Source organism: Drosophila erecta, unplaced genomic scaffold, assembly GCF_003286155.1.
Source record: "Drosophila erecta strain 14021-0224.00,06,07 unplaced genomic scaffold, DereRS2 tig00000126-arrow-pilon, whole genome shotgun sequence".
Taxonomy (NCBI): Eukaryota; Metazoa; Arthropoda; class Insecta; order Diptera; family Drosophilidae; genus Drosophila; species Drosophila erecta.
The window spans coordinates 15,898,386-15,909,359 of NW_020825209.1; the positions used below are offsets into that span (position 1 = coordinate 15,898,386).

The following is a 10,974-nucleotide window of genomic DNA, read 5'->3' on the forward strand; positions in this document are numbered from 1 at the left end:
AGATTATTGCACATAACCGAATTTCAGATACAACACTAACCGAAATGTTTGGCGGCTTTTGCATGTAATTATTAACTGATAAGCTGCAGAAGTCGACATACTTCGCTTAAATGCCATGTAGCTGCACATGATTAAGGAGCCATAACTTTTGAGAGACAATCTTGGATGAGCCATTTTGGGACTTACGTTAACCTATCTGATTTTACCCAAGACAAAGGAAAGAAATCTTTGAGTTGCTGCATGCGAATATTTTATTTACTTCTGACAACCTGTGTGCCCTCTGGCTGAGTTTACAAAATTAGTAAATATATATAAATAGTTCTCCCTAAAAGTCCTCATCGCTGTGGTGCTCCGCCTTATTGGCGGTCTTCGGTCGCAGCGGCAGTTCGCCAGTCAACTTTGAAATGCTAATGTCATCGATCGAGTTCAGATCAACTGGGGGTAAAGGAGGTCAAGTTTGGTTATAGAGAAAAGACGTAGCTACTCGACTCACAATCGTCATCGCCGGCTCCCAAGGCAATATTGCTCATCCCACTGATGCCGCTAATGCCGCTCATGCCACTCATGCCGCTCATGCCCATGATCTCGCCCACATCCAGTTCGCTCTCGGAGCTCCCGAAGCTGCTGTCGTCGTCCCGTGAGTTGAGCATACTGCTGCCGGGTCCGTTGCGGCCGTTTCGATGGGTGCCACCTGCGTCTCCTCCAGCCGCAGCACCTCTCCTGGAGCCTCGGGCTGCCCTGGCATCATTACCTCCTCCGGAGCCGGCGTTGCCTCTGCCTAGGAAATGCTCTATTTAACAGCGCAGCGTACAATCAAAAGTTCCTTACCTCCGACTGCCTTCCTGCTCCTACCCGTTGTGGGTCTAATCCTGGAGGTGGCGGTACCAGGACGTTTTCCCTGCGCCGATGCCAGGCTGTTCTGTTGCATCAGCTTGTCCTCGTCCCGTATGTCGGGTATCTCCGAGTCCAGGCTTAAGACACTTCTGCCATTAACCACCATGTCGAGGCCGGAAACCGCTTCGCCGCCATCGTCGCCCTCATCCTCGTCATCCAGGTCGTCCTCGTCGTCGTCGTCATCATCCTCGATGAGTCCCTCCGGGATGAAGGGCATGGAGTTCTCTGCGGGCTTTTGCAGAATGGGTGAGGCGATGGGTGTGGCACGTTTGGTACGCAGCTCCAGTTGGGACTTCAGAGCATCGCGTACATGCAGCCTGAGGAAGTAGCGCTGGAAAAGCTCCTGCAACTCCTTCTCGCAGTCCTCGAATTCGGCCATGTGCGCCGGTCGAATGCGATGCAGTGCCTCCAGTCTTTGGCGGGTTCGCTCAAGCTCCGCTCGCCGCCGCTGCAGCTTGGAGCCCAGGGCCTGGAGCTCCACCTTGGCTGCCTCCAGTTGGGCTCTACTCGATTGGAGGCGAACTTGGCTGGCTTGGATGGCGTTTTTCAGGGTCCTCTCCACGCTGAGCAGCTCCAGGGGCCGTTGGGCCTGGGACATCCGTGATTCCTTGTGGAGCAGCTCCTTCGATAGCATCTCGCATATGGTTGTGCCTCGCTGGGTTAGCTCTGTGGCCAGTTCTCTGGCCTTGCGCAACTCCTCTGTTTTGTCGCCAATATCCACAGGATTTAGGCTCCTGTACTGGTCCCTTTGCTCCTCCTCGTCCAGGTCCGCTTCGTTTTGTCCTGGGGATGTCAGGAGTCGGGTTACCTTCTGTAGCTCTGCCGCCGTAACCGCAGCGGCTGCGTACAGTTTCCGGGGATTCAGACGAATGGCCGCCTTGGTCACAAAAAACTCGGTCGCCGAACGGATGAGAAGAACCCGCTGCTCCTCCGATTCCACGCCGCCGGGCAGACTGGCTCCCGGCTCCATCAGACCTGCTAGCCATTGGAGGAGCTCGGCAACTATGTGGAAACTGGCCAGGCTGCCATGCTGATTGGCCAGGGATTGGAGGGGAAACACGCGTGGGAACCCCAACAGCTTAAGATGTTCCCCCAGATCTGGAAGAGGGTCGGGCTGCCCCTGTTAGGTGGTGGAAGGTGGAGGAGGGAGTCAGTACGCACCTCGCACATCCTTGAAGGACATTCCTGGTTTCCGACGAGTTCACCTGCTTTCGATGCGCCGGCTGCGCTGGCAATTGCATTTTCCACACCGTTATTTGTTGTGGTCGTTGGCGCCTTTGTTTGGCCACCGAATCCCCAATTGAAGGTTGCCAGGTTACGGAAAATGCACCGCGGGAAAATATGATAGCGAGCTCAATGCTTAAAGCATTTTTGTGTTTCTAAAATATATGGTTAACATCGAATTATATATAATATAATTAATAATAATAACATTAAAATAATATTAAAAATAAAAATTAATTAATAAAAATAATAGTATATAATATAATGAAATATAATTCGTAATATTTATTATTACATCAAAAATAAATAAAAGTCACAGATTTAAAAATATTGTAGTTCTTAAAATGCTTACGAGTAGGCCTGTATTTCAATACTTTTTTATTTTGTTAAATAAAATCAGATTACTGTCGTGCTATACATTTTCTCGTAGTGCCGCCCATTCGATTGCTGTGGTCGGTCGTACGCAGTTCACCTAGGAAACGGCTGAGCGGTTTCATTTCCATTGAAAATGTAGGGGTTGCTAAAATGAATTATGAAATACTGTATTTGGGATTTTTCGAATCCAATTTGCCCGACAGAGGCGCTACTATCTGGAATGAAACCTACCTGTTGGCCACATAGCTTCCAGTTGTTCTGTATATCCTTTTTAACTTGTAAGCTACTTACCAAGGCACAGATTTCAACTAATTTCCGGTCAATTTCAATCTATTCCTTTATGCCTCTGGCAGACTTTAATCAGCGATAGCTTTTGGTTTCCGCCCTGCGATTGAGGCATCTTAGGCACAGCAGAACTTGTTTTAATATTTGAATACAAAACAGGGGGGCGTGGCAACGTTCTGAAACAAACTTCAGCTGTGTCTATTTCACTGGAATCCGCACGAATCCGCATCCGTTGATATTGATGGACAGACGGACGACTCGGCTAGTGATCCTCATCGAGAATTTATATCCTTTATAGGCCGCCTTAAAGCAAACGTTTTCTCCTTCGCCAATTGCAAACTTTCCATATTTTCAAACATACAACTAAGGGTAATAAAACCCAACTTAAAGTCAAAGTTAAAGGGGTTTGTAACCTGGATTAAACTCATAAGTGCACATTTAACATTCAGAAAAGCGACACTAAATTTCCAGCTTTAAAGGGCAACACTTTCGTGATTTGTTTTTCTTTTACCCACAAACATGAGTTTATATACATATTGTAGATAAAGTTGCCCTAAAATAAAATGATGTATCGACACATTGGCAAGCTTCACTGTACGCAGTAGTGGCTACTCTACGACAAAAATAAAAAGGTATCGATATTTTTACTGCTTAAATTGTGTCGCCCATGATAGATTTGTGCCTACTTGAATCAAACTTAAATAACCTAATATAAATAATATATATAAATATATATAATAAAATAAATAACAAATAAATAAATATAATAAATAAATAGTTTAACTTCGGCTTTATGCAAAATCCAATCAAGGTTGAGGCACATGATTGGTAATTCCGTGCTATGTAAATTCGCAAAGTTAATAATCGCATCTTTCAAGTCAAATTAGCTATTTTTATGGTCTACAAAGACTTGAATGTATCATTTATATCATTCGCATCATTCTGTAGTTCATTTTAATCTTTATTAAATTTCCAGTGTAGTGTAGCGTTTCAAATATCATGAATGGATGCTATTATTTTGATGTTATATAGTATGTATGCTCCATACTAGATTCGTTGAAATTGGACAGGAGATTCCGGACAATACGTAATGTATGTTGACACAATGTATATATGATGTGTACTACAAGCTTAATTTGATGGGAAGGTGAAATGAAATGCCTAAGAAATATATTCGAAATCGACTGGGAGCTTCCAACATCCTTTGTTCATCTTGTTTGTCTTGTAAGATTTGCAAGTTTGCTCGTTCATTCCTATGAAACATTCAAATATTTTCAGATCACGATGATAATCGACTTATTAAACCACGACTCACCAAATCGATTCGACAAAAAAGGAATTTAATTTTTTTGTCAGTAAGACCATTCCAAGCTTCACAAAAGACCGCTAATCAAAGCGATATGAAGTCTAAATTTGCGCGCATTGAAGAGGAAGTTTGCTAAGCTAAACTTATTCGTAGATGTATTTGTAATTTCTTTATAATATATTTATCAAGCCCAAGGTCTGTGTTATGGAAAGTAATTGGTAATAAATTATGAAGTTGCTGATTTGTAATAGAAATTTGAGGAAATGGTAGATACTAACCCGAAGCTAAAACATTACTTTATAAACTGAGCAGTAAAGTGTAATCCCTTTTTTGTTATGTTTTAAAACAATGGTATGACATTTATAAGCTTCGAATCATTAAACGTACCTATTAAACGTACTTCAGTGTATTGTTTTAGTTGACAAGATTAGATTTAACAACTAATTAGCATTCTGGATTACTGTCATTCTAATACTGTCCGTAAAAAAACCCGCTAAAAAGTGTGTACATAAAAAAGCCTTTTCTGACCTTTTATTGAATGACTCCGAGAAAACCCTTGTTTATATTCGTTACTCGTAGAGAAGCCGAGTAGCGGATATAATAATTATGAAATAATTATTATAGCATGCAAAGGCTAGGACTGTAGATTTCAAATTTCTTTGCCTTGGGAGATTTCTTTGCAGGGAGAAAAGCTGATCAGAAATGAGAAAGAAAGCGAAATAAGAGGTTTAAATTTATTAACAAGTTAAAGTGTACTTTAGGATATAAAGACGGACTTACAGAAAAGGCCGTCTTTTGGTTTTAATCGGAGCAAGTGTTGTATTCAATAATTCAATTTCATTGGATTAGGTAAAATATACAAACAGATGTAGATGTGTGTACACATTTAAATACGATAGCAAAAGTTTCTATCCGATTGGTTTCCGTAGGATTTTCCTTTTCTTTTCCAGTGACAGCTGAACAGGAAACAAGGAAACCCTGTCAGGTTGTGTGTTTACTTCTAACCTAATATTCTCAGAATCGTCTGCATATTGTGATAGCCGGAGATATGGCTCCAAGGAAGCGCATCTCGAGGATTGCACCGCGCAGTGTTGCTGCAGTGGAGCAGGTGAATGAGAACACCAACAGCCACTCGGTTGCCACCCAAACCGATGTCCCGGCTGCGGGTTCGTCGAAGCGCAAGATGGGCCAGAACAAGTTGAGGCCACCGCCGCCCCAGCACTTGGCTATCAACAAGATGCCGGCGGTCAATCCTCATGCACTGGTATTGGCCTTATCCGAAATAATAATGGGGCAGTCACATGGACTCCCATCGTTTGTCCCCGGCCCAAATGAGAAGTCCTGCCAGACGGTGGCCGATGGGCTTGCTGACCCCGGCGATCGGATCATCATCACCAACTCCGCCGAACGGCAGATAAACTACCTGAAGTCTCTGGTGAGCAATTGCCGCGAAGAGGCCAACCTCTGGGATCGGAACCGGCTGAAAATGCTGCTGGCCCAGATCAACGGCGACCCACCGCCGCGCTGGAACTCGGCCACCCAGATGTGGCTAGAGGTTGACAGGCTGGAGCAGCGCATAGAGGCCTTCGACCGCGGGGAACTGCTAGCTGCCAAGAAGCGCAAGGTGGACGTGAGCCTGGATGCGGGGCAGGAGCAGGGCCAAAATGAGAGTCGGGCTGAGGAGCAGGATGGGGAGCAAGATGAGAGACAGGCGGAGCTGCCGTCAGATGGCCAGGATGAGCGGAAGACATCAGGAGGGACTTAGAAAGTCGCGCCTTACTGCTCATTTTTCCAATAGCCGACAGTTCACACTACACTACTACTAATAATAATATCTCGCAGTCCAGAAATCCAACATTAAACATTCAATGGCTGATGGTTTACAACGTACAACACGAGGGCGTTACAAATAAATAGAAACGTATTGCATTCATTTCCTACACACACAAAATGCATTATTCATTCATTCATTATTCTGTGAGCAATCTTAAAACTCACCTCAAATCGAGGTGCAGAGGAGCTGCCTAGCAACAGCGAAGAAGGCTGGAGTGGAGGAGGAGTCAAGGGCAGCCAGGTCAAACGGGAAGTGATGGACCTTGGACCCCGGCAAACCGCAGAGACAGTGAACTAACGGTACCGCGCTGGACCTCGCACTCAAGCCGACCAAGGGCACAGAGGTCGAACGGTAACGGTGTGGACTTTGGTCGAGCACAAAGAGGACGCACCGTGAAGTAACGGGACCTGGGTTGGACCTGGTACCCGAGCGGGCCGTGCGCAAATGGGGAAATAACGGGATCCCCGCGCCCTACAAAAGGGACGGCGCATGCACAGCTCGGTACAGTCAGCCAAACACGCCGAAGTCTTACGTGAAAGAGGATAATTGGATAATCCCAGTCAGTGAGAATAGGCGAGGAGCTATACCCGGGACAGACAGTCAGTGGGAATAGGCGCGGAGCTATACCTCGGGACAGACAGAAGATCCGCGAGTGAGAGATTGTGTTGGACTCGCAGCCGTGGTCAAGTTATCGGTCAGTGAGAACGCGCAGGATGCAGGAGGACGATCCCAGCAAGTGGAGAACTTGGCACGGTCAGAAGGGACGGTGGAGTCATTGGTCGGCAAAGATGGTTCGTCAGCTTGACCTAACCGGCGATACACCTCCCCATTATAACATCCTAGGCCCATTCGAGCCGGCACGGGAAAGCGGTCGAGACTGTAGGAGTCTATCGTTGAAGAAGCCTGTCAATAACTCTAAATCTAAATCTGTTCTAAACTCTGTCTTCTCTTTAGTGGGGCAAACAAACTGAGCTAGCCGTTGCAATTCGTAGCGAGCAGAACCAAGAAAAACAGTTCGTTAGAATTCATTATTCAAAATGAACTCTTATCCTTAGAAGATTCATTGCCTGAACTCTTGAAGCTGCGATCAGTGAATAAGTTTTTAGAAGTGGTGGCATGTACCCAGCCCATGGGAAATGGCAATTGAACCATGTCTTAAAGCAAATGCATAAACCGTATGGATGTGAGTTACCGTAAGTTAGATGCACCATTATGAATGTCGCATGTAACCATTGATGACTTTAACTATTGTTTAAGCGCATTTTTAGCAGAGTTTTTCGGGAGGAGCCTTTGAAATACAGCCGACCCATTCAGGCTTCATTCCGGGCAGCCATAAGATTCAGTCTGTGACTTTTAATTGCAATTCAAGTGGTGTGAATCGCTTGTTACCACATGAATGCTCCGAGTCGCGGTGATGACAGCCACTCACATGGGTCCTTGGTCCTGTGTGCTGGCTCCTTGGTCCTTGGCCTTCTCCTCAGCTGCTTAATCAGTTCACCGCCTCATCCTCATTCCCAGCCACACCACACACTCACCAGCACACTCCCACCCCCGGCACATCTTGTTGGGATTGGTATTGGGCTTTTGGCCATGCTTGAGTCTTTGTGCATATTTAAGCAGCATCTGGCGGGGACCAGGTGGCGATGGTGGCGAAGGATGCATTCGCTCCCCATGTCAGTTGGCCTGCATTTGACGAATTTTCACGCGTCACGCATTTACAGTGACCTCAAGGCTCAAAGGCTTCCTGCACGTCCCAACCGCCAGTTTTGCCTTGATTTTGCGGATGTTTACACGGCGCGCAGAATCTGAATTAGTTCTGCGAAAACATATCATGAAATCTTTGGTAGGGGCCATGCTTGGAAAATGCATCTGTAACAACTATGGGTTGTCCAAACCAAGGAGGGTGCTCAATAATTCACCCTGTTTTTTGAACAACGAACCTATAAGATAATAATTTGTGATTTCTTGATACTTCCGCATAAACTGCCAGTCAAAAGAGTGGGCGGCTGGCAAGTGGGCATTGTTGTTGGTGTTCGGGGAGCTCCAAATTGGGACTGCCTGGTGTTTATTCAGCGGACTGGGGGACATATCAGCGTGGGCGTGGTCGTGGGCGTGGGCGTGGGTTGGGGGATGGGGGTTGGGCGGCGAACGAAGGCATAGAACCAGGCAGCTGGTTCTATCAACTCCATTGGCCTCGTCATTTGGTGGCCGGCGTCGGCTTGCATGTACTTATGTCAACATGTGCATATATTTGCATAGCCCCGGGCAACGCTCTGTCCGACTGCGCTTTTCCCGCCGAAGTACAGCCGAGTTGGAGATTTATTAGCCATCCATCGACCCTTCCAGGACCATTCCAGCCTTATTTGGAACGAACAAAGAAATGAGTGGTCCTTTGCCTATTTGCTCAACAAAGGCTGGCTTAGCAAACAAAAGGAGTAATTAAGTGCATTGCCAAATATATTTATTTCAGAATGGAGTACGCATTGGTATCAGAAAACAAGTGCTCCTGCAAGGAGTTCCAGAGCCACCTAGCCTGTGGATACGGCTGCAGTGGTGCTGGGAGGCGGTGGACGCGGTCTGAATGGATCACTGGAAGAGTTGTGAAACTGATCGCCAGCTTGCAAGCCAGGAACTGGACTGAACTCCGCTTTGGCCAGTCGCTGAAGGAGCTCACATTTAGGTATTTAAGTAGTTAAAGTTAAATAGTTCTATTCAATTTCAAACTTACCGTCAGGCAGCAGCTGAGTGCCAAAAAGAACAGCAGAAAGAAGCGCATCTTGATGCCAAATGCCTGCCATTGGAGCCGAAAACCTGGCTTTTATGGTCTTTCTCTTTGTTTATCTTAGTCGATAATGATGAATAATGCCGTATAATGCTTGTTAAATTAGTTCGCCCATTATAAAGCTATTCTGTAATTGGCACGTTGATTTTGCCATAATATTATTTCACCAGGTCCACAGTTATTATGTGCACTCAAGCCTACATTTTTCGGCAAGGGAATTTGGCTTGAAGTTGGCATTCATTTGTTTGCTTTCAGCCGCAACTGAACATATGTACGTGTGTTACTACATACTCGTATGGTAATAGAAGAGCAATTTCCTATTTGGAGGCAGAAAATGTAATAATTTTCCCACGAAATAGTTTTGATTTATCAGTTGAAAAGGTCAGGGAAGGGGTTTTCTACCAAAACAAAATACTTTTCAATCTTTGATCGAGGTAAATATCCGCGTGAGTATTCTGTAATAGTTCAATACCACACTATTTCGCTCTTAGCTAATCGCTTTGAGTTCCCGTAAGGTCACCACTGAGGATGGCCCACTTGCAATGCGTTAAAGTTCCGTTGACGTTTCGCAGCCGGGCCAATCTGCATCAGACTACAAACAGGCATTGAGTCACGCACACCGACATCAAGGGGTTAAGTGGGGTCTCGGGCAGGTTCCAGGCTGCCCCTGCCAGGGGTTAAGGGGCTAGGGAGCAGGGGGCAGGGGGTGGTGAATGAGGATGAGGATGGTGGGCGGGGCAGTGGGAGACTTATGTACATGCACTACCATGTGTAACTATAAACAGAGGGCGGATGAATGAAACCCGAGACGCAAGCCTTCAAGGATGCACAACTGAATTAACATTTGCTCCACTGACTAACCACTGAAGTTAAAGTCAGGACTGTGAACCAGTCCGAACCGAAATGGCTTAGTTCGCCTATGAATTAACCGGGGCATTTTGATTCAGCCACGTTCGGTTTAAGTTCAATCAGTGCTTCTAAATTTAAACTAAATATTGAATTCATGTTTTCCAATTACCTGCATGTACCCTACCATAAAAACTACTAACTTTAAAGCGTCCTAATTAAAAGTTGGCAGAGTTTCTGGTAGATAAAAGCGCTTTTGGTTAATTTAATACATAAATTGAATGGCATTAGCATGAATGTCCTGTCACTAGCAGGTACACTTGATCCTCCTTTGTGGTTTCGTTGCAGGAAAGCGAGTTTTAGTAGTGGGGGCAGGTCATTGTTAGGCAATTGGGGTTGCTGTTGTGGCATTGTGTTGTTGCTGAAGTCAATGCTGCATAAACATTTCGCGTTGACATTCGCAAAGCTCTGCCATTTAATTTTTTACTGCAGCCATAGATTTGAATTGTGGCACAGCATATTAATTAGACTTCATTTGAGCTCCACTGCGAGTAGTTGGATAGCGAATTCGGGTTTTTTGCTCAAATATGTCTGGCTGTTAATTGTTAGTAACAAAAAGTAGTGTTTTAGAAGTTACCTACTGTACGTAAAATGTATTATACGTATATATTGCCTTACATGAAATTCAATATCTGTTCTTATTGTGTGTTGGTCGTTCGAAATCATTAATGCACACTAAAGTAAACAGAACCCACATTTCGAAACTTCCGGAATTCCCGATTATTCGAGAACAACTTGTAAAAGTTACACAGCTTTTGTTTATTGCAGCAAGTACGCGCAGAAAGGCAGCCATTGAATATTTTAAATTAACTGCGTTGATATTTGGCTTATGTATGAAAATGTTTTTCCAAATTTTCCCATCCTCGAAATCCAGTTAGGAGTTGAGTGCTCTACCAACATTTCGCATTGGTAATAAATGATACAACGGACCCACCGCCCACCACAAACATATGTACATGACAATTTGTCAAAAAGCAGAACTTAAATTTGACCAAATCCAGAGTTAGAAGTATATTTGTGTGATTGTGAATGTAGAGTAGGCGAATGAGTTAGATGCATAGAAATTGTTCTGTTGTGTTCTGTTATTCGACCGCAGTAATCGATAGCCACAATAAGATTTGCATATTAAAACTTTTGGGTATTTTTACTATGACAGGAATCGTTCTGATCGCATAATGGTTATTTTCAAAGGATAGAATTTCAAATGTATTTTTCTTGCGCTCCTTTGTGTAAATATATATATATATATTTACCTTTAGATTTGGAACGCCATAATTGCGTGCGCCGTTCGGTGTGAAAAATCATTTTTTAAAAGCATTACCAGTTTTGTGATTCGGCCACCGATAGTTCGTTTTCCATTGCCACTTT

At 44.7% G+C, this 10,974-nt stretch overlaps 2 protein-coding genes across 3 annotated transcripts; one reads left to right on the forward strand and one right to left on the reverse strand.

The window, feature by feature from the left end:
- Positions 1 to 241: 241 nt before the first annotated feature.
- On the reverse strand, positions 242 to 2,267 carry LOC6549838 (clusterin-associated protein 1). Of its 2 annotated transcripts, XM_001978699.3 has the most exons (4): positions 2,056 to 2,267; positions 829 to 1,992; positions 494 to 778; positions 242 to 435 (listed from the first exon to the last, which is right to left on the reverse strand). In XM_001978699.3, exons 1-4 carry the CDS (start codon positions 2,075 to 2,077, stop codon positions 326 to 328), a joined length of 1,581 nt encoding a protein of 526 aa, XP_001978735.1. In that variant the 5' UTR covers positions 2,078 to 2,267; the 3' UTR covers positions 242 to 325. The 2 variants fall into 2 exon arrangements, with proteins under 2 accessions (XP_001978735.1, XP_026837684.1); XM_026981883.1 differs by lacking the exon at positions 242 to 435 and having other exon boundaries at positions 526 to 774.
- Positions 2,268 to 5,055: 2,788 nt separating this feature from the next.
- LOC6549839 lies at positions 5,056 to 5,849 on the forward strand. The gene has a single exon (XM_001978700.3). The coding sequence runs from the start codon at positions 5,133 to 5,135 to the stop codon at positions 5,847 to 5,849; it is 717 nt and encodes a 238-aa protein (XP_001978736.1). The 5' UTR covers positions 5,056 to 5,132.
- The last annotated feature ends 5,125 nt before the right edge of the window (positions 5,850 to 10,974 follow it).

Excerpts from the sequence above, each read along its gene's own strand:
- LOC6549839 (XM_001978700.3), top strand. The coding sequence starts at position 5,133 with ATGGCTCCAAGGAAGCGCATCTCGAGGATTGCACCGCGCAGTGTTGCT.
- LOC6549838 (XM_001978699.3), bottom strand. The coding sequence starts at position 2,077 with ATGTCCTTCAAGGATGTGCGAG. Across the intron at positions 779-828 it reads GAGCAGGAAGGCAGTCGGAG|GCAGAGGCAACGCCGGCTCC; the intron begins GTAAGGAACTTT and ends AGCATTTCCTAG. Across the intron at positions 436-493 it reads GGGAGCCGGCGATGACGATT|TTGATCTGAACTCGATCGAT; the intron begins GTGAGTCGAGTA and ends CTTTACCCCCAG.